Here is a 22,093-nt window from a genome sequence, read left to right as displayed (position 1 = left end):
TGGCCCCACTCTCATTCCCCCAGCCAGATACTCAAGAAGCCCAGTGGTAGTGGCCACGCTGAGAACATGGAACCAACTGAGACACCACTTCGGTCTGACCACAATGTCCACCATGGACCCCATCTGCAAGAAACACAAATTCCCCCTGCGACTATGGACACCTCCTTTAAAAGGTGGAAACAGGATGAAGGGAACTTATGGGTGGACAGCATAGTAGCGACTCTGGGGGAACTCACGGATAAGCTCCAGCTCCCAAAAGGGAATGAGCTACAGTATATACAAATAAGGAACTTCCTCTGAAAGAAAACAGCAACATTCTCTCAGCTACCAGGATACTCCCTACTGGACAGACTTCTGACCGCGTGCGAACTAGGGAATGGTAACTGCGTTGATGACTACTAGAGGAGGTACGATCACCACTGAAAGAGACGCAGGAGAAGTGGGAGGAAGAGCTAGGCACAGAGATAGGGGGAGGACTCTGGATCGAAGCACTGCACAGGGTGAACTCCACATCCTCAGGCGTAAGGCTGAGCCTAATGCAGCTAAATGTAGTGCACAGAGCACACTTAATTAGAATACTAATGAACGGTTCTTCCCGGAGATGCAAGACAAATATGAACGGTGCTAGGTTGGCATTGCTAACCACACCCACATGTTCTGGTCTTGCCCCTGACTCGATGGGTATTGGGCAGTCTTTATTGAGGCCATTTCCAAGATTGTGAGGGTGAGGGTGGTGCCATGCCCACTTGTGGCAGTCTTTGGGGTATTGGAGCAGCCAGAACGCTTTACATGAAGAGTAGCAGACACCCTTGCCTTTGCCTCCCTTATCACCTGCAGAAGACTCCTGCTCGGCTGGCGGTCAGCAGCGCCATCCAAGGCCGCAGACAGGCTGTCCAACTTGGCAGAGTTTCTCAAATTGTAAAAAATAAAATACGCCATTCGGGGATCGGAGGAAGGCTTCCACAACACGTGAGAGCTATTCACCAGCCTGTTCCGAGACTTGTTCGTCACCAGCAACCAATATGTGAGGGGAGTAAGGGGGAAGGAGGGAGGACTGAATCGGAAAACAGAGGGAGGAAAAAAAGAGGGGCCAGCAGAAAGGTGGGAGGGGGGAACGAGGGGAGAGGGTAGAGAGGGGGTGACAAGACGGGGGGAAAAGGCGGCAAAGAAAACGCAGGGCAAGCAGGGCATGGGTGCCAGAAGGGATGACGGCCGAGGGCATACGTGGGGCGACCGCAGCACCAATGCCGAAGCATGCGGGGCTGATGCCAAACAGGCTCCCTGGTATGTTCTAGTACCAGGAGGCAGCAGGGACATAAGTAAAATAGTATTCGACTTACGGGGGTGGGCACTCAAAAACAGAGCATCCCATGTAGGTTCGTTTTCTTAAATGTATAAATATTGGTTTGTCCTTCATTATTTCCTTTCCTAACATCCATTTTGCCATTTTGTAGATTTGTTTTTTTCTTATTATGATTTGTTACCCATGGCAAATGTTACTGTAATAATTATAACATCAATAAAATGGTGTTAAAAAAGACCAAATACTAACCAAATGAGCCCTTGTCAAGCAAGTCCTTTCCCACAGAAGGATGGAGGTTTGAAATTGCAACTTGACTGTTATTCATCTGCATGCTCCTTGTAGGCAACACCTTCTCTCCCTCCCCCACTTCTTCCCTACCTCGGCCTGGAGCAGATGGCCACTGGCTCATAGTGAACAGCAGCTATATACCTGGCTGGATCTTGTCGTGAGAACCATCTAGGCCCAACCTGCTGCCATGTTTCACCAAATAGTGAAGAATAGCAAATGAGAAAGCTCTCATACCTTCTCCATGTGGTTATTAGGGTTTCTCTTTAGTTGTCCAGTTATGCTGACCTTCAACTCTACCCAACTCAGCAGATCCTCACCCCACCATAATGTTTTGTACTTGAACATCAAGGGTATTGCTTTGGTCTGGAGCTGGCTTTATCCTTGGATGGTGAATGTTTCTTTTCAAACTGTCTCCTCCATATTTTACCCTCCCCTCTGTCACCCACCAGCCTTTCCCCCTTCAGCAGCGACCTCTTCCCGCTGTCACATTCATTCTCCCCTTGGTTACCCTTGAGCCTCCCCCATCACCCTGTACCCTATCATTGTTAATCTGCACCTGCCTTACATGCCCACTGAGCCCACCCTAGTCACCGTTCCTCTCCCCACCCTGAACCTCCCCACACATGTGATCCGTGTCACCATCCTTGTTCCCCTCAATGATCTCCTGGATGAGAACTATACCCTGACTATCTCACCGTACTGCATTCCACTACCGTCTCTCAAAATCACCATCCCCTCATATCACCAGCACCCTCAGTTTGCCCCATCAGGATTCCAACGTTGACTCGGCTGATGCCCTCTGAAGTACTCGAAGGCATTACAAGTGCACACCTAAATACTGCTTATGTTATGAAGGTCTCTGCCTCCACCACCCTTTCATGCAGCATGTTCTAGACTCCACCACCATCTGGGTAAAAAGGTTTTTCCTTAGATCCCCTCTAAATCTCCTGCCCCTGACCTTTAATCTATGGTCTCTGGTCATTGATCCCTCCACCAAGGGGAATCTTTTCTTCCTGTCTACTCTATCTATGCCCCTCATAATTTTATATATCTCAATCATGTGGGACCTTATCAAAAGCCTTGCTGAAATCCAAGTAGACTACATCAAATGTATTTCCCTCAACTACACATCTGGTCACCTCTTCTAAAAATTCAATCAAGTTGGTCAGACATGACCTGCCCTTAACAAAACCATGCTGACTGTTCTTGATTAATAACTGCCTCTCCAAATGCAGATTAATTCTGTCTCTCAGAATTGCTTCCAGTAATTTCCCCGCCACTGAGGTTAAACTGACTGGCCTGTAGTTTCCTGGTGTATACCTTCCTCCCTTCTTCAATAATGGTACCACATTGGCTATCCTTCAGTCCTCTGGCACCTCCCCTGAGGCCAGAGAGGAATTGAAAATTATTGCCAGTGCCCCTGCTATTTCCTCCCTTACCTCACTCACCAGCCTGGGATACTTTTCATCTGGCCCTGGAGATTAGTTTACTTTTAAGTGTGTCGACCACTCAGAATCTCCTCTCTGCCGATGTTAATCTCTTTAATTTTATCACTGTCCTTCTCCCTGATTTCTGGACCCACACCGTCTCTCTGACGAGTGAGCAGCAGCACAAAGTATTCATTTAGGACCCTACCTATGTCCTCCAAATCTACACAGAAATTAGCACTGTGGTCCTTAATGGGCCCTACTCTTTCCCTAGTTATCCTTTTACCCTTAATGTACTAGCAATTAATCATGCAAATAGATGTAAACGGATATGATATAGTCGGGATTACGGAGACATGGTTGCAGGGTGACCAAGGATGGGAATTGAACATCCAGGGGTATTCAGTATTTAGGAACTACAGCCAAAAAGGAAAAGGCAGTGGAGTTGCATTGCTGGCTAGAGAGGAAATTAATGCAAGTGTGGATAGCTATTAGCTCCGACCATGTGGAATCTGTGTGGGTGTAATGAACTCCAATTGGCTTTATTGGTTGGCAAATTGGAGTATGAGCTCCCTCAATGATAGCTCATTGAGGGGGCCCATATAATCACCTGTGTAGGCTTTGTGGGCAGTCTTAAGTTGACTGGACTGCTAGCAGCACTGTTTGTAGCTGCTCCTGTAACATTGTTATTGTAAATAAATATTGGTGTGGTGACGGAACTCCTGCCTACCGTGGATTACTACAGTGGGTAAAGCAGTTTAGAATTCAGCAAAGGAAGACCAAGGGATTGATTAAGAAAGGGAAAATATAGTAGATGAGTAAGCTTGCAGGAAACTTAAAAGCTGACTACAAAAATTTTCACAGGTACGTGAAGAGAAAAAGATTGGTGAGAGGGAAGAACTGAAGGAAATCAGTATTAGTAAAGAAATGATGTTTGGGAAATTGATGGGATTGAATGACGATAAATCCCCAGAGACTGATAATCTACATCCTTACTTAAGGTTAAACTTCCTGAGACTTACTTAAAGAAACAGCCCTGGAAATAGTGGATGCATTAGTGATCTTCCAAGATTCTATAGACCCTGGAAGGGTTCCTACAGTTTGAAGGGTAGCTAATGTAACCTCACTATTTAAAAAGAGAGCTGGAGAAAAAACAGGGGATTATAGATCAGTCAGCCTGATGTCTGTAGTGGGGAAAATTCTAAAGATTTTATAGCAGAGCACAAGTAGAAACAGACAGAGTCAGCATGGATTTACAAAAGGGAAATCATGCTTGACAAATCTACTGGAATTCTTGGAGGATGTAACTAGTAGAGTTGATGAGGGGGAGCCAGTGGATGTGGTTTATCTGGACTTTCAGAAGGCTTTGGACAAAGTCCCACGTAAGAGATTAGTGTGTAGAATCAAAACGCATGGGATTGGGGGTAGCATATTGAGATGGATAGAAAACTGGCTGGCAGACAGGAAACAAAGAATCGGAATGAACGGGTCTTTTTCCAAATGGCAGGCAGTGACTAGTGGAGTACCACACAGGATAAAAGAGCACGAGGAGAGCGGGAGAGAAACAGGATAAAAGATTCAAAGGAGAGTTTCAGAGACACAAGATAAAAGAGCGTGAGAATTAAAACAGCAGAGAAAGAGAGAAGCCGTGCAAGCAGAGGTGTTAGGAGCAGCGCAAGAAGGAGTAAGAGAAGCAGCAGTTGGGCAAAAGGAGCAGCAGCGGGACAAGAGGAGCAGCAGCAGGGCGAGAGAAGCCATGCAAGCAGGGATGATATGAGCAGCGCAAGTAGGGGGTGAGAAGAGCAGCAGTGGAGCGAGAGGAGCAGTGCAATCAGGGCGAGAGTACAGCAGAAGGGCGAGAGAAGCCATGCAAGCAGGGGCGAGAGGAGCAGCGCAAGCAGGGGTGGAGGAGTAGCAGCCAGGCAAGAGGAGTAGCAGCAGGGCAAAAGGAGCAGCAGTGGGGTGAGAGGAGCAGCAGCGGGGCAAGAGGTGCAGCTGTGGGCTGAGAGAAGCAGCAGCGGGCTGAGAGGAGCAGCAGCGGGGAGAGTGGAGCAGCAGCGGGGTGAGAGAAGTAGTCCAAGCAGGGCAAGACAGCAAGGCACATGAGAGAGGAAAGATGACATCACCCTTTAAAAATGACTTAATTGAGAGGTAGGGAGATGATCGGTGTTTGTTAGTCCCCGCCCTACAGCAAAGCCTGGTCTCTAGTCATCTCGGATTTCCCTGCCACTGGACCAAAGCCTCGCTCCGTTGGGACCATGTGATGGTTGGTGTGAAACGACCTCCCCACAATAAAAGAATCCACGTACAGACATCTTCCACCCCAAAGCCACTCCACCCACCCAAGTGAATTTTGCTGCCTGGAATGTCAGAACCCTTATGGACAACCACAACAGCAACAAACCTAGACGTTGTACCGCCATTATAGCCTGACGCCCACAATATTGACATCGGCACCCTGAGCGAAACACAACTGGCAGGAGAAGGCCAGCTTAAAGAAGAAGGTAACGGATACATCTTCTTCTGCAAAGATAAACCAGAAAAAGAATTGATCGACAGTTCCACCGCGCCACAGCAAAAAACCGCACCGACCTCCTCAGAAGACAAACATGGGACACCACTGACAGAGTACCCTTCGTCGTCCAGTACTTTCCTGGGGCGGAGAAACTACGACATCTTCTTCGCAGCCTCCAACACATCATCAGCGAGGATGGACATCTTGCCAAGGTCATCCCCACACCCCCACTACTGGCCTTCAAACAACCGCGCAACCTCAAACAAACCATTGTTTGCAGCAAATTACCCAGCCTTCAGAACAGCAACCACAACACCACAAAACCCTGCCAGGGTAATCTCTGCAAGACATGCCAGATCATCGACATGGACACCACCATTACACGTGGAAACACCACCCACCAGGTACGCGGCGCATACTCGTGCGACTCGACCAATGTAGTCTACCTCATACGCTGCAGGAAAGGATGTCCCGAAGCGTGGTACATTGGCGAGACCATGCAGACACTGCGACAACGAATAAACGGGCATCGTGCGACTATCAACAGGCAGGACTGTTCCCTTCCAGTTGGGGAACACTTCAGCAGTCAAGGACATTCAGCCTCTGATCTCCGGGTCAGCATTCTACAAGGAGGCCTTCAGGAGACGCGACAACGCAAAATTGCTGAGCAAAAACTTATAGCTAAGTTCCGCACGCATGAATGCGGACTCAACCGGGATCTGGGATTCATATCGCATTACATTCGGCCCCCACCAACAAGCCTGGACTTGCAGAGGCCTACCGACTGAACTGGCTTGGGACAATTCACACCTCTTTAACCTGGAGTTACCTCTCTCTCTGCATCTTTGATGATTTGATTGCCTGCAGGTGCTCGCATTCCGGGGCATCTCTGACTGTGTCTATATAAACATTTCTGGAACAAGCCTTTCCATTCACCTGAAGAAGGAGCCGTGCTCCGAAAGCTCGTGTTTGAAACAAACCTGTTGGACTTTAACCTGGTGTTGTAAGACTTCTTACTGTGCTCACCCCAGTCCAACGCTGGCATCTCCACATCAGAAAAAGAAAGTCATCTCTACGGGGTCGGCTTCGTCATAAAAAACAAATTGGTTGGACGTCCCAGTGAACGCTCATGACTCTAAAGCTCACACTGCCTCAGAAGTAGCACATCACAGCAGTAAGTGCCTACATCCCAACAATCTTTATTATTGTCACAAGGAGGCTTATATTAACACTGCAATGAAGTTACTGTGAAAATTCCCGAGTCGCCACACTCTGGCGCCTGTTCGGTACACTGAGGGAAAATTCAGAATGTCAAGCTCACCTAAGAAGCATGTCTTTCAGGACTTGTAGGAGGAAACTGGAGCACCCGGAGGGAACCCACCCAGACACGGGCAGAAGGCACAGACAATGACCCAAGCCGAGTATCGAACCCGGGTTCCTGATGCTGTGAAGCAGCAGTGCTAACCACGGTGCTACCGTGAACAATTCCACCAATGACATCCAAGCCTCTGATTGCCTGAACTCTAACTCTAGAATTCCCTAGCCTGCAAGCGGCCTACGGGGTGGGATTGATTATCTATCCTGTGGTCCAAGCGGAGTACAAACTCCCCTGCTAGAGGCGGGGGATCTCTATTAGCCTCTGTATAAATGGTCAGTCAATAAGGCACTAACCCGGATCGGAACCTGTTAGGGATTTACCAGGCAGTGTAAATTTTGTGTGTGAATAAAACTATGTCTCTTTATTTTACTCGATGTGGACTCCCTGTGTCCTTAATAAACTGGCGACTAGGAATAAACTGGCTTGCTGTTGATGGTGCAATCTACTTGGCTGAGCCACCTCCCTGATTTCCTGTGCCCAGGTTTGGATTTACTTGATCCGGCATGCCTCTTTTTGGACGGTTAGATGCATTTGACGCTGGTGTTGAAGACCGGAACCAGTACGCAGAAAGGGTGCGTTAATTCTTCTGGGCCAACAACATCACTGAGAATGAGCGGCAGGAGCTCATACTGTTGACGGCCTGCGAAGCGCACACATTCGGGGTGATCTGGAGTCTCACGTACCCGGCGGCATCAGATACGCAATCGTTCGACCAACTCATGGCACCTATGATGCAACACTTTAACCCAACCCCGTCAGTAAGCGTTCAAAGAAATCGGTTTAATACTGTGGAGAGGTTCCCTGGTGAATCCGTCACCAAATTTGCATCACAGCTACGGAAGATAGCTGAGTTTTGTGAGTGTGGAACTGCTTTATCTGATATACTCCACAATCATTTGGCTTGCAGTATAAGCAATATGGAAACACATAAAAATCTTTTGGGCAAAAAAATCTCCCTGACCTTTTAGCAGGTACTGCAGATCTCATAGTGCTGGGAAAGCGCAGGTGGCGTCCAGGAGATGCAAGGGATAGAGGTTAACGTTTTGGGTTGTCGCCCCTCACGAGATATCCTCATGGCCCAGACTAAACCCCATGGCGGCTCTGGGCAAAGAGCCAGCTGCCGAGACATGCAATACATCAGACTCGGCTGAAGGCAATTCTGGCCTGTGTGCAACTTTTGGGTGCCGGTCCAGGCGTACACGCAGGCAGCAGGAGGGCCAGAACACGAGGCGCCCTGGTCGAGGTAGGCGTCAGCCCTGGGGCTGGGCCTTGCATCTGGATGACCCAGAAGAGGCCGAGGATGAGGCTGAGATGCAACTGAACTGTTTGGCATCGTCCTGTATGGCCCCTATTCACGTTCCGGTACAGGTGAATGGCCATATTAACCAAATGGAGTTGGATAGGGGAGCCACCGTTTCTGTGGTGGCGCAAAGCACCTTTGATTTTATAAAATGAGGTGTGCATACTTTGACTTTGAGTGACACGGCGGCTTATTTGTCCACTTATGGGGGAATAGCTGTATATTCTGAGGTCTGCCCTTGCTCCGGTAGTTTATGGGCGCCAATCAGTTCACCTTTCTCTCCTTGGCAAGGAAATGGCCCTAGCCTGTTGGGCCATGACTGGCTACAGCAGCTACAATTGGATTGGCAACATATCCTCCAAGTGGGTTCTGGCGGCATGCGTGCGGTACTGAGCAAGTTCCCCGAGGTTTTCCAGCCTGGCTTGGGTACAACTAAAGCGGCTGTGGCCAAGATAATAATAATAATCTTTATTGTCACAAGTAGGTTTACATTAACATTGCAATGAAGTTACTGTGAAAAGCCCCGAATCGCCACATTCCAGCGCCTGTTTGGGTAAACAGAGGGAGAATTCAGAATGTCCAAATTACCATCCAGATGGACCCCTCGGCTCAACCCTGATATTTTTGTGCCCGCCTGGTTTCCTACTCCAGTGTTTTCAAACTTGTTTGCCTGGGCCCCATTTTTATCAACCGGCCATCCTTTGCGACCCACGCCGGCCAACCTTCACAACCCACACAGCCCGAACTTCACAACCCACTATTTTCACTTACCTTTAATATGACAGGTGCGCCTGCTCAGTCCTCACAATCTCACTTGCTTTGTTAATCAATGTTACATTTCCAGGCTATGGCGTTGAGGGAGACGGGGAGGTGGAGGGGTCTGGTGCGGGGTGGGGAGGAACATCGGGTATCGCTGTATGCGGATGACCTGCTGCTGTATGTGGCGGACCCAGTGGGGGGGAATGCCGGGGGTGATGGAGCTGTTGGCTGAGTTTGGGGGCTTCTCGGGCTATAAGCTGAATCTGGGTAAGAGCGAGGTGTTTGTAGTGCACCCGGGTGATCAGGAGGAGGGAATTGGTAGGCTCCCATTTAAGAGGGCAGTGAAGAGTTTTAGATACCTGGGGATGCAGGTGGCCAGGAGTTGGGGGACTCTCCACAAGCTTAATTTTACCAGGCTTGTGGAGCAGATGGAGGAGGAATTTAAAAGGTGGGACATGGTACTGCTATCGCTGGCGGGTAGAGTGCAGTCCATCAAAATGACGGTGCTCCCCTTTTTCAGTGCCTGCCCATTCTTATCCCTTTTTTAGGACGGTGACTAGCAGCATCATGAGCTTTGTTTGGGCGCATGGGACCCCGAGGGTGAAGAGGGTCTTCTTGGAGCGGGGCAGAGATGGTAGGGGGCTGGCGTTACGCAACCTCTCGGGGTATTATTGGGCGGCCAATGTGTCGATGGTGCGCAAGTGGGTGATGGAGGGGGAGGGGGCAGCATAGAAAAGGTTGGAGATGGCATCCTGTGGAGGCACAAGCTTGGGGGCCCTGGTAACGGCGCCGTTGCCGCTCCCTCCTACGAGGTATACCACGAGTCCGGTGGTGGCGGCTACCCTCAAGATTTGGGGACAGTGGAGGCGATATGGGGGGAAGTTTAGCCCCCCAGGGGCTGGTTTAGCTCACAGGGCTAATCGCTGGCTTTTAAAGCAGACCAAGCAGGCCAGCAGCACGGTTCGATTCCCGTACCAGCCTCCCCGGACAGGTGCCGGAATGTGGCGACTAGGGGCTTTTCACAGTAACTTCATTGAAGCCTACTCGTGACAATAAGCGATTTTCATTTCATTTCATTTTTTTCATTTTCAAGTGGGGGGCTCGATGGAGGCTCCGCTAAGGGGGAACCATCGGTTCGTCCCGGGGAACATCGATGGGGGATTCCTGGGGTGGCACAGAGCGGGCATCAGAAAGCTGAGGGACCTGTTCATTGACGGGAGGTTTGCGAGCCTGGGAGAGTTGGAGGAGAAATTTGAGCTCCCCTCGGGGAACATGTTCAGGTACCTGCAGGTAAAGGCGTTTGCTAGGCGGCAGGTGGAGGGATTCCCTTTGCTGCCCGCGAGGGGGGTGAGGGACAGGGTGCTTTCGGGGGTCTGGGTCGGGGATGGGAAGGTATCTGATATCTACAAGGTAATGCAGGAGGTGGAGGAGGCGTCAGTAGAGGAGCTAAAGGCTAAGTGGGAGGGGGAGCTGGGGGAGCAGATTGAGGATGGGACATGGGCGGATGCCCTGGAGAGGGTTAACTCTTCCTCTTCATGTGTGCGGCTTAGCCTCATCCAATTCCAGGTGCTGCACCGGGCCCATATGTCCGGGACTAGGATGAGTAGGTTCTTTGGGGGCGAAGATAGGTGTGTCAGGTGTTCGGGGAGTCCAGCGAACCATGCCCATATGTTCTGGGCATGCCCGGCACTGGAGTTCTGGAAGGGGGTGGCGAGGACGGTGTCGAGGGTGGTATGATCCAGGGTCAAGCCAGGTTGGGGACTCGCGATTTTTGGGGTTGCGGTGAAGCCGGGAGTGCAGGAGGCGAGAGAGGCCGGTGTTTTGGCCTTTGCCCAGCGGAGGATCTTGCTGCAGTGGAAGGATGCGAGACCCCCAAGCGTGGAGACCTGGATCAATGACATGGCGGGTTTTATTAAGCTGGAGAAGGTCAAATTCGCCCTGAGAGGATCGGTACAAGAGTTCTTTAGGCGGTGGCAGCCTTTCCTCGACTTTCTGGCTCAGCGATAGGGAACTAGGTCAGCAGCAGCAGCAACCCGAGGGGAAGGGGGAAAAAAGGGGGAGGGGGTGTTGACTATGTCTATTTAATTTAATTTATTTTCAAGTTCTCTTGTTGTTTACCGGGTTTGGGGGGACTCGATATATGCGGTGCTACGGTCTTGGGGGTGTTATGCCTATTATGTTGTTTGTTACTGTTTGTTGTTATATATTTTGTAAAAAATTTCAATAAAAATTATTTTTTTAAAAAAATGTTACATTTCCAGTAATGACTTCAGCTGATGAGTTAAGATCTTGCGGAATGGGCGGCATTTTAAAAGCCGGTTGTGCTGTTGGGCACAACTTCCTGCAATCGGGAACTCCGTAGCGCATGGCCCCACGATCGGGAACGCCACGGCGCATAGCCGCACGGCCCTCCCGACACCCGCCCGCAACCCACCCGCAGTTCACCACCCTGGGTTTGAAAATGACTGTCCTACGCTTTACTGGAGAAAGCCGAGACTAAACTTTGTTGTTTGGGCATCGTAAGACCTGTGTGCTTCGCCAAGTGGTCCCCATAATGAAGCCAGATATGTCCGTCCGCCTCTGCAGAGACTATAAATTGACAGTGAACAAGGCTTTGAGGATAGACCATTATGCTTTGCCACATATCAAGGATCTGTATGCAACATTGTATGTTTACAAAATTGGACATGAACAGCGGTTATCTCCAGCTGGAGCTCGATAAATCATCATGGCAGTATGCCATGGAACTCTATGAGTACACCCAGCTTCCGATCGGATCATCCTCGGCGTGCACAGTTTTCTAGTGCGTCATGGAGAACATCCTGCGTGGATTGCGACGCATTGTGGTTTACTTAGACGACGTGCTGGTCACAGGGACCTCTCTCTCCTCCTTTAAGATAGTTTTTAAAATAAAAACTTACCACTTTGCCTATGTGTTTGGTAATTTCTCTGGCTTGAAATTTTATTTGAGAATGCTTCTGTGAAACACCTAGGGATGTTCTACTCTGTTAAAAGGAGTTATACACAAATCAAAGTTGTTATTTCTGTTAATAAGATGGTCAAAGTTCAGTATTCCTGTTTGCGCTATCAGCCTGCAAGTTACAGTATTAACATTTTTCAAGTTGCGGGAATCTAATGCCATACACTGTGAGGCTCCAGGAACATTTAGTCCATTATTAACTCTTCAGTCTTGGCAAGGATGCTGAAAGATGGGCTGAATGTTTTGCAGCAATTTTTGTTTGTGGTTTCAGACTTGCAGTTTCTAGATCTTTATTCACATGCGTCAAATTTAACTGCTTTTATTCATAAGCACCCCTGGGAGCATCCTGGCAGATAGGGATTTTTATTGAGAAATGTTGATTCAAATGGGTTGAGACAGGGAGGAGCTAATGTAAATATTAATGTACCTGTCCGTGTTATTGGATATCTTATGTACTCATCACTGATACCTCATACACACACCTCCACCCAGTTTTACACATCATCACTCAATATTTTGCAGAGGCCACTTTACCCAAAAGCCTCTGTGAATGCAACGTCCTCAAGATGGCGACCGCCTCTTGCTGAGGCAGTTCGGTGTCAGACCCATTCGCGGATATCGGACTCGGTTCGTTCTCATTTTGACACGACGCGTATTTCTTTTTTAAAAACGGAGGCAGGTGCTGCTGCTGAAAGCGGTGACTTTTGAGAGGCGACTGGGCGGTCGTGAGTTTTTTCCCCCCCCTATCTTGTCAGCGGGATAAAAACGCCGGTTGTCGCGCCCGAGCTACTCAACCTAACACGGCGGCGGCCGCCATGACCCGCCCCTTCCCCAGCAGCTGATTGGCCGAAGGGGGGGCAGCGGCGTTCCCGATTGGTCCGCGAGGCCTGCCTGTCAATCGGGGTGATGACTGAGTTCAGGATGTGTTTGCCGGCTGAGGCCTCTCGTTCCGAGTGTTAGCTGCTCCTCTGCACTCAGGGAGAGGAGGAGGCTGATGTTGGGCTCTTCGGCCAGAACCTGATCTTTTTCAGTATTGTTTTTCCTCCCACAATCGCTCCAGCAGTTAGGCTTGCGAGGCCTCCGCCAACCTTCACCAAGTAGAACCCATCCATCGCCACTCTCACTCCCTCAAGCCTGGAAGTCTTCCACTTCCATGAAGCCAGGGACCATAATTATTCTACCACGTTTGCACCAGAGCAGATTTGGAAGTGCGTTTAAAAAAACCCCAAATAAATCAAAACTACGAAGTGCTACAAATTGGATAGCAGTTGCACGAGTATTTGTAATTGGAAATGTCAGGCTCATAGTTTTGGTTTGGACTGGTAACGCTGGTGTTCGCCAGTAATGCTGACAGTCGTAAAGGGAAATTGTAACGTTGGGAGACTAGTTAGGAATATAGGACTTTGGAGCAGGAGTAGGGCATTTTGGCCCTTTGAACCTGCTCTGCTATTCGATAAGATCATTGCTAATCTGATTGTGGTCTCCAACTCCACTTTCTTGTCTGACCTCCATAACCTTTGACTCCCGTGACCATCAAAAAGCCACCTAACTGCGTTGAATAAAAGGCTGATGAAAAGCCCTGATGAAATATTGATCCAGCATTTCTTTTTTTTTCACAGACTGAATGAATTGCAGTATATTTTCAAAATTTTCCATTTTTAAACGTTGGAAATGACATCCTAGAGTGAATCATTTACAATCAACCAAAAACGTATGTGATTTCTTACGAACTGTTGTAGAACTTTAAGCACAAAAGGCAACCATTTGATATGCCTGTCGGTATGAGCTCCTCACCTGGAGCTGTCTACTGTATTTTCAATTAATTTTATCCATTTATAAACCTTTTCAGATGCATGGCTGATTATATTTTAAATGGTACAGCCTTTGTATCCCCCCCCCCCCCCCCCCCCCCCCCCAAGGTTTAATCCTTTGAGCAGCTCTTAAGCTTTTCCTTCATGGCTCTGTCAATTTTCCTTGTGTCTGTTAATGAAGTGTCTGGACTTTTAACATTACATTGTGCCTTTAATGTAATTCATGTCTCTTCTGTTTAAATCAGAATCTGTAAAACATTGTGCTGTAATAGTGTACAGCTTGTGTTGTGGTACATATGTTGGATTTGTTTTTTTGATAGCCACATCCATGTGGTGGAGCTGCTCTGTAGTAGTACTACTCTTAAAAACAACCAGCAGTTATACAATGTTCTTTTAATGTAAAAAAAAAGTGCTTCACAAAATGGGGATGGCTAAGACCGAAGAGTGGAGGAAAATAATCACAATGTATGAATGTATGGTTGGAGAGTTTGAGATGAGGGAAATCTGGGATCGCATTCCAGAATGTAAAGGTGTGGCAGATAGATATGACTCCAACCAATTTGGGACAGTAGAAGAGGTAAGAGATTGGGGAGCTGGGAGGAGGATGTAGTGAGGCCATGGCCAGAATTCACTGGCCATTGGAATTCTCTTTTCTTGCTGACAGCGCATCCCCACCTGTCGGTTCCCTGGTGGTGTGGGGTGGCTTCAATGGGAAAACCCAGGAGCAGAGAATCCTGGTGACGCGCTGCCAAGAAAAACATGGCTGGGGTCCAGAGAATCCAGCCTATTATCATCGTGGAATATGTTAAACTTTGGGTGGCAAAGGCAAAGTAGAGGATGTCTGCGATTTCCCCAGGGCCCCTACACCCAAGCGGGATTCCTGATGGCCCATTGAATTGGGTGCAAGTACCAAAATGGGATTCTTGCTGGGTGTCAAACTAGTTGCATATATCTCCTCCTGACAAGTGGGGACGATGCATCATGGACTCCGGGGTCGGGGGAGAAGGGGGAGATTACCCTCTTTTCACTTAACTTTAGGATGCTGAAGGGAGTCTTTCAGGGGAAATGGGAGTCGGGGGTGGGATTGGGCTAGACTGGAGGGACTCAGTTTGGGGTTGTGTGCCAGATCTTACCTCTGTAGCTTTGAAAATCATTAAACTCTTTCAACATATCAAGTTGTAGTTAAAAGTCTTCCCTTTGATGTAAAGTGGTTGATAGCACATTTAGCGAGTTGGTCACACCACAGATAGAGTACTGAGGGAGATAGGAAATGGGTGACCATCAGACAGAGGAAGAGTAGGAAGGCAGTGCAAGGGTCCCCTGCGGTCATCTCCCTCTAAAACGGGTATACCGTTTTGGATACTGTTGAGGGAGGTGGCTAACAGGGGAAGGCAGCAATAACCAAGTTCATGGCACCGTGGCTGGCTCTGCTGCACAGGAGGGCAAGAAAAAGAGTGATAGAGCTATAGTGACAGGGGATTTGATTGTAAGGGGAGTAGACCGGAACTTCTGCGGAAGCAAATGAGATTCCAGGAAAGTATGTTGCCTCCCGGGTGCAAGGGTCCTGGATATCTCAGAGCGGCTGCAAGACATGCTGAAGGGGGAGGGTGAACAGTCAGCTGTCGTGGTGCACTTAGGCACCAACGATATAGGGGGAAAAAAACGGGATGAGGTCCTACGTGTTGAATTTAGGCAATTAGGAGCTAAACTAAAAAGTAGGACCTCAATGGTAGTAATCTCGGGATTGCTACCAGCTCCATGTGCTAGTCAGGGTAGGAATGACAGGATGAATGTGTGGCTTGAGAGGTGGTGCAGGAGGCAGGGACTCAGATTTTTGGGGCATTGGAACCAGTTCTGGAAGAGGTGGGGACCATTATAAATCAGATGATCTACACCTGGACAGGACTGGAACCAATGTCCTAGGTGGGGTTGTTTGCTAGCGGTGTTGGGGAGGGTTTAAACTAATGTGGCAGGGGGATGGGAACTAATGCAGGAAGCCGGGGGTAGCAAAGAAGGGATAGAAACAAAAGTCAGTAAGGAGAAAAGTGGAAGGCAGAGAAACAGATTGAACTGCATTTATTTCAATGCAAGAGGCCTGATGGGCAAGGTAGATGAACTCAGGGGCATGGATAGGTACATGAGACATAGATGTTATAGCTATTACTGAAACATGGCTAAAGGAGGGGCAGGACTGGCAGCTCCATGTTCCGGGGTACAGATACTATAGGAAAGATGGAACAGAAGGTAAGAGAAGAGGGGCAGTTGCGTTTTTGATTAGGAACAGTATTACGGCAGTACAGAGAGAGGATATACCCTTCTTATTTTTCAGTTCTGCGCATATAGACACAGTGGGCGAATTCCAGCCTTTTATGAAGTTTGCACATTCTCCCTGTGTCTGTGTGGTTTCCTCCCACAGTCCAAAAATGTGCATGTTAGGTGAATTGGCCACATTAAGATTGCCCCTTAATGTCCACAGATGTGCAAGTTAGGTGGAGTAACGGGGATAGGGCGGGGGAGTGGACTTGGGTAGGTTGCTCTTTCAGAGGATCAGTGCAGACTCAAGCCAAATGGCCTCCTTCTGCACTGTAAGAATTCTATGGTTTCTTCTATATTAATTTTTTATGTTTATTAATGCACATTTTCTGCAGCAATGACATTGTTTTACTTTGGTTAGTTGAAACTGGGAGTGATTCATTATTTTTAATGCGACATTTTGTGAAATTGTGTCCTGAGATGAGGGTAGCAGGCCTTTGTCAAAGGCCTTTTAAAGCTGTGGGAAAAACAAAAAGAAGACTGAAGGGAAATTGAAGAGGAAATGTTAGGAGAACTATAGGCGTAGCTGTTACATTTTAGTTCCTTTGGGATACAATTTGAAGAAATCGGGAGATGGTTTGGGGAATGCATAGAAAATGCTGATGTGGTACAGGTTTTGTGTCTCTTTATCAGGTAGATCCATGCATGGCCATTTGTTTAGATTGGACCAGGCAGGATTCTACATCCTATATATTTTTGGGTCTGACTATTTTATTCGGACTATGTATCTGCACTCCTATCTTAACCCTTCCACTGTTGAAACCCTCATCAAATATTTAAATATTTCTGGCCTTACACAAACCCACAAATGTTACAATCCAGCTGCTTGTCTCCAGCCCTGCTCTGTTTATGAAATGGCAGAAAAACAATATAGTGTATGCTGGTGTGGTATGAAGTTGATATGCTGAAGTTGATGTGGGTTGGTTTAGCTCAGCGGGCTAGACAGCTGGTTTGTGATGTTGAACAAGGCCAGCAGCGCGGGTTCAATTCCCGTACCAGCTTACCCAAACAGGCGCCGGAATGTGGCGACGAGGGACTTGTAACGTCATACTTGTGACAATAAAAGGTTATTATTATATGCAGTGACAAGTGGAACCACTTCAGAAATACTGGATAAAACTGCTGGAATCAGCAAGGTTCACAGAAACTGCTTAAAAGGGCTATTGTGGTAGGATAGATAAACTGGTTCAATAAGGCACCAACGGAAGCGGGATATCCTGAAATGGACAGGGACATTGATTCTGAAAAACTCTTATCACCAAACTTCAGAATGTGACTAGTCTGATAAATTGAAACTGTCAAAGAGATTGCATTGAGAATTGATTGCAAATCATTAAATTTATCATACTGGTGTTGTCAGTTGTGTTTAATAATTCATTAAGTTTGGTTACTTAACTAACCATAAGAGTTAATTTTGATGTTTTTCAATAATATAAATTTAGTTGATTGATTATGACAGTCAATGATGGCATTGTTATCAACTGACAAAACGATCAATATTTCTTAATTATTTCTTGATCTCCGGTAAAATGCATTTAAAGTTCAAGAATGTTTAATTATACTTTGAGAGTTGCTTGATTAGAACATTAACTGTCTAAACAAAATCCTGGGAGAGAGAGACCAGAAAAGATAATATGACAGCAGAAGTTTAGGTCCTTTCACTTTTATTGATTGAAGTACAATATTAAAAATCAGTAGATAAATGTAAATACAGACCAAAGGTAATGTGTTTTAGATTTCCAGTCTTGCCGTTTTTCTTATTTATAACTACTCATTTCAAATTGTTGTGCCTTCTCGCTAGGCAGTGAATATGTTTATTATTTTATTGGTATGAAGAATGAAAATTGCATTTTTGGTAGGGTAATAACCTTCAACATTTTACCTTTTCTGCTAGAGTTGAACAGTAACTATCCAATTCCTGTACTGCAGTGGTTCCCAACCTTTTATATGTCATGGCACATTTCCATACAATAAAAACAATTTGAGACACACGTCCTATTTTCTCTGCCTTTTTCCCTTGCTGGGAACTTGGTTTTTAACTTCTCCCTGTCCTCGCTCCTGTTTTTTTTTCGCTTCTCCCTGTCTCTCTCACTTCTCCCAGGGATTGTGCGCCCTTGAGTTTTTGCTTTTAGTGCAGACGCATGGCACCTTTGTCCTCAGCTCGAAGTCCTGATCGTCATGCACATGGGCCTGACCAACATAAAAAGTTTAACCCACGCGTGTGTGTGCAGACAGCCCAAGGTTCTTTGTGTCTTGGAGATGCCAACCACAAGAGCTGAAGTTGAAGATTAGTTTTAGTTTGATTACATGAATTTTGAATCTTTTTTCGCGGCACACTTGTGGGGGTTAATTTACGGCATGTTGGGAACCAGTGAAGTACTGCAGTGTAATTGTTTCCTTCTTTTGTTTCTAGACACCATGGCAAGTCCAAGAACAAGGCGGGTTCTCAAAGAAGTGAGGACTCAAGATGAAAACAATGTATGTAACCAGAAGGAAATGTTAAACTAACCTAATGTGCACCTAAAAACAGTTTAAATTCACTGAAACATGAATGTTTCACAATTATTTAAAGAGTTCCGCATTTTATCTTGCATTTTTATGCATTAAAACAACTGAGGCTGTGAAAAGAAAATATAAAATAATTGACATTTCGAACTAGTACCTTTAACTTTTTTGTTCAGTCAATGGATGCTGTTTGTACACATTTGTACAGTTTTACAATCTAGTATGTTTTCTATTGCCTCATTATTTTATGCAATTTAATAACATTTTACTGAATAAACTTAGTTTTATTGGAGATGGGTGTCTACTATGGGACATTATTTCCAATCTTGCAACTTTTGAGGGAAAATGTACACGTGAGAAAAGCCTTTTCTTTGTGATAGTTGAATATCTGCAATTAATACATTAAAATACTTATTTAGAGATGTGCTAGTTTACTATCATTTATTTCAGATGATTTGCATAGTTAGTTGCAATAACTTGTATGTGTTCAGTGTGTTCTTCCCTCAGTTAGCTCCTTACCCTCTCTACCACCCTATTCCAATACAAGATCTTCTCAATTTTTTAAGTTCAGAGACATTCTTGGGACAGCTGAATATGTCAGTTTTGATTACATTAATTGTATACGATATTTACCAGTTCTTTGGTGATTCTATTATAGGATTACTGAATAGCACAACATAGGAGCCCATTTGGCTAATCGACTCTTTCAAAGCACTATCAGTTTAGTCCCATTCCCCAGCTCTTTTCCCATATCCTCGCACTTTGTTTCTCCATCTAGCATTTAACCAATTCCCTTTTGGGAGCTACTACTGAGTAAGAACAAGAATTAAAGGAAGGAAGTCTTGCTACAATTGAATAAGACTTTGATGAGATCACACCTGGAGTAGCATGTGCAGTTTAGGTCTCCATATTTAAGGAAGAAGATACTTGAATTGGAGGTGGCACAGCAAAGGTTGACGAGATTGATTCCTGGAATATGAGGGTTATCCAATGATGCGAGGCTGAGTAAATTGGCCATATAGTCTCTAGAGTTCAAACGAATGAGAAGTGATCTCATTGAAAGATACAAGATTCTGAAGGGTAGACATTCGGAGGTTATTTCTCCTGACAGGGAGATCTAGAACACGGAGGCACAGTCTCAGGATAAGTGTTCATTCATGCAGGAGGAGAAATTTCTTCACTTGTAGAATTGTGAATCTTGAATTACACTAGAGGGTTATGGATGTTCCATTCTTGAGTAAATTTAAGACTGAGATAGACAGATTTTTGGTGTCTCAGGGAATCGAGGGATATGAAATGATACAAAAGTGGAGTTGAGTCAGAAGATCAGCCTTGATCAGATTGAATCAAGTTAAAGGAGCCATCTGATTTACTTTTGCTCCTATTTCTTATGTTATGAATGTGCTTCCACTATTCCCACCAAACAGTCAATTGCAAATCACAACCATTTGTTGCATAAAGCATGTTTTTCTTCATATCGCCTTTGATTATTTTGCAAATCATCTTAAATCTGTGCCCTCTTGATATTGACTCTTCAGCCATTGGAAACAGGTTTTTTTATTTACCCTACCTACACCATCATGATTTTAAACACCTCTGTCAAATCTCTTCTTACTTCTCTCCTCGAAGAAGAAAATCCTGGGCCTCTCCAGTCTTTTCATGAAACTGTAATCCCTCGTCCTTCTAATAATTCTATTAAATCTCTGCCCTATCTTATTCAAAGCCTTCACATCCTTCCTGATGTTATGTGCCCAGAATTGAACACAGAACGCCAGTTAGCACCATTACTTGCTCCTTATGCCTCTACTTAAATAGCCCTGTTATTAGTTTATAATTTTCATTGTTGATTTATGGTAATTAATCAGGTCAAACTTAATTTGTGTTAATATAAGTATTTGAAAATGTTTCCAGTTTATACGAAAACCACAAATGAGTGGCTTTAATTACTGTAAATGCATTAAGAAACCAAAGTGATGGTCTTTGATGGAGCATTCTCAGTTTTTGAGACAAAGTGCAGTGGCAAGCAGTTCTGGTGGCACCTTTGCCGCTGACCAGAATGGGGAATTCAGTGCCATATTCTGCACTTGGTACCTCATTAATTATGCGAGTTCTGCTTTGAATCTCCTGGAGGGCTGGCAGCTGATTAGTTTGCCCCCACTGTGAGCTGGCGGTTTCGAAGGGCCCAGTGTTCTATTTAAACACCAGTCGGGCGCACTGATATCGCCCTCCCCAGCTCACCTGGTCACCAGACTGAGAAGGATGTCAGCAATTCTGAGTGAAAAGGCCCAACCATTTTCAGCTGCTTCAACAAATACCTTCCTTACAACGTAAGGTCAGAAGTGAGGATGTTTGCTGATGATTGCACAATGTTCAGCACCATTCGTGACTCCTCAGACACTGAAGAGGTCGAAGTGCAAATGCAGCAAGACCTGGACAATTTCCTAACTTGAGCTGACAAGTGCAAGTAACATTCGCACCACACAGGTGGCCAGCGATGATTAACTCCAATAAGAGAGAATCAAACCATCACCCCTTGACATTCAATGGCATTACCATCACTAAATCCCCCACTATCAGTATCCTGGGGGTTACCATTGACCAGAAACAACTGACTCGCCATATAAATACAAGAGCAAAGCAGAAGCTAGGAATTCTGCAGTGTGTAACTCAACAACAAAGCCTGTCTGTCACTTACAAGGCACAGGTTAGGAATGTGATGGAATACTCCCATAAGATCATAAGACAGGAGCAGAATTAGGCTATTTGGCCCATCGAGTCTGCTCCGCCATTCAATCATGGCTGATATTATCTCATCCCCATTCTCCTGCCTTCTCCCCATTATCCCGATCCCCTTATTAATCAAGAACCTATCTATCTCTGCCTTAAAGACACTCAGTGAATTGGCCTCCACAGCCTTCTGCAGCAAAGAGTTCCACAGATTCACCACCCTCTGGCTGAAGAAATTCCTCCTCATCTCTATTTTAAAGAATCATCCCTATAGTCTGAGATGGTGTCCTCTGGTTCTAGTTTTTCCTACAAGTACAGACTCTGAGTCCTCAAACGTTCCTCATACGGCACGTTCTTCGCTCCCCACTTGCCTGGATGAGTACAGCTGCAACAACACTTGAGAAGTTCGACCCATCTAGGACAAAACAGCCCGCTTGATCGGCACCTCTTCCACAAACATTCACTCCCTCTATCGCTGACTTACCAAGGCTCCTTTAGCAGCATTTTCCATACCCATTTAGATTACTACCATCTAGAAGGACAGGGCAGCAGATATATGGGAACACCACCACCTGGAGGTTGTCCTACAAGTCACTCACTATATTGACGTGGAAATATATTGCTGTTCCTTCACTGTCGCTGGGTCAAAATCCTGGAACTTCCCCCCCCCCCCCCAACAGCACTGTGAGTGTACATACACCATATGGACTGCAGCGGTTCAAGAAGGCAGCTCACCAGCACCTTTACAAGCGCAATTAGGGATGGGCAACTAATGCTGGTCTAGCCA

The 22,093-nt window shown here is 46.4% G+C and overlaps 1 protein-coding gene across 15 annotated transcripts in view; it reads left to right on the top strand.

Moving 5' to 3' along the window:
• The first annotated feature begins 12,436 nt into the window (after positions 1-12,436).
• The window catches only part of arfgap1 (ADP-ribosylation factor GTPase activating protein 1), a 41,773-nt gene continuing 32,116 nt past the window's right edge, over positions 12,437-22,093 (top strand). For 12 of the 15 annotated variants that reach the window (XM_038803274.1, XM_038803285.1, XM_038803283.1 and 9 more), the window contains exons 1-3: positions 12,437-12,577; positions 13,570-13,661; positions 18,488-18,552. In XM_038803274.1, coding sequence (XP_038659202.1) covers positions 18,493-18,552 — 60 coding nt within the window. In that variant the 5' untranslated portion in view covers positions 12,437-12,577; positions 13,570-13,661; positions 18,488-18,492. Of the gene's footprint in view, positions 12,578-12,606; positions 12,626-12,921; positions 13,159-13,569; positions 13,662-18,487; positions 18,553-22,093 lie in introns of those variants that run through there. The other 3 variants (XM_038803271.1, XM_038803272.1, XM_038803273.1) reach the window with 3 other exon arrangements.

This window comes from Scyliorhinus canicula, chromosome 7, assembly GCF_902713615.1.
Source record: "Scyliorhinus canicula chromosome 7, sScyCan1.1, whole genome shotgun sequence".
NCBI lineage: Eukaryota > Metazoa > Chordata > Chondrichthyes > Carcharhiniformes > Scyliorhinidae > Scyliorhinus > Scyliorhinus canicula.
This window is presented reverse-complemented; position numbering and strand designations above follow the sequence as displayed.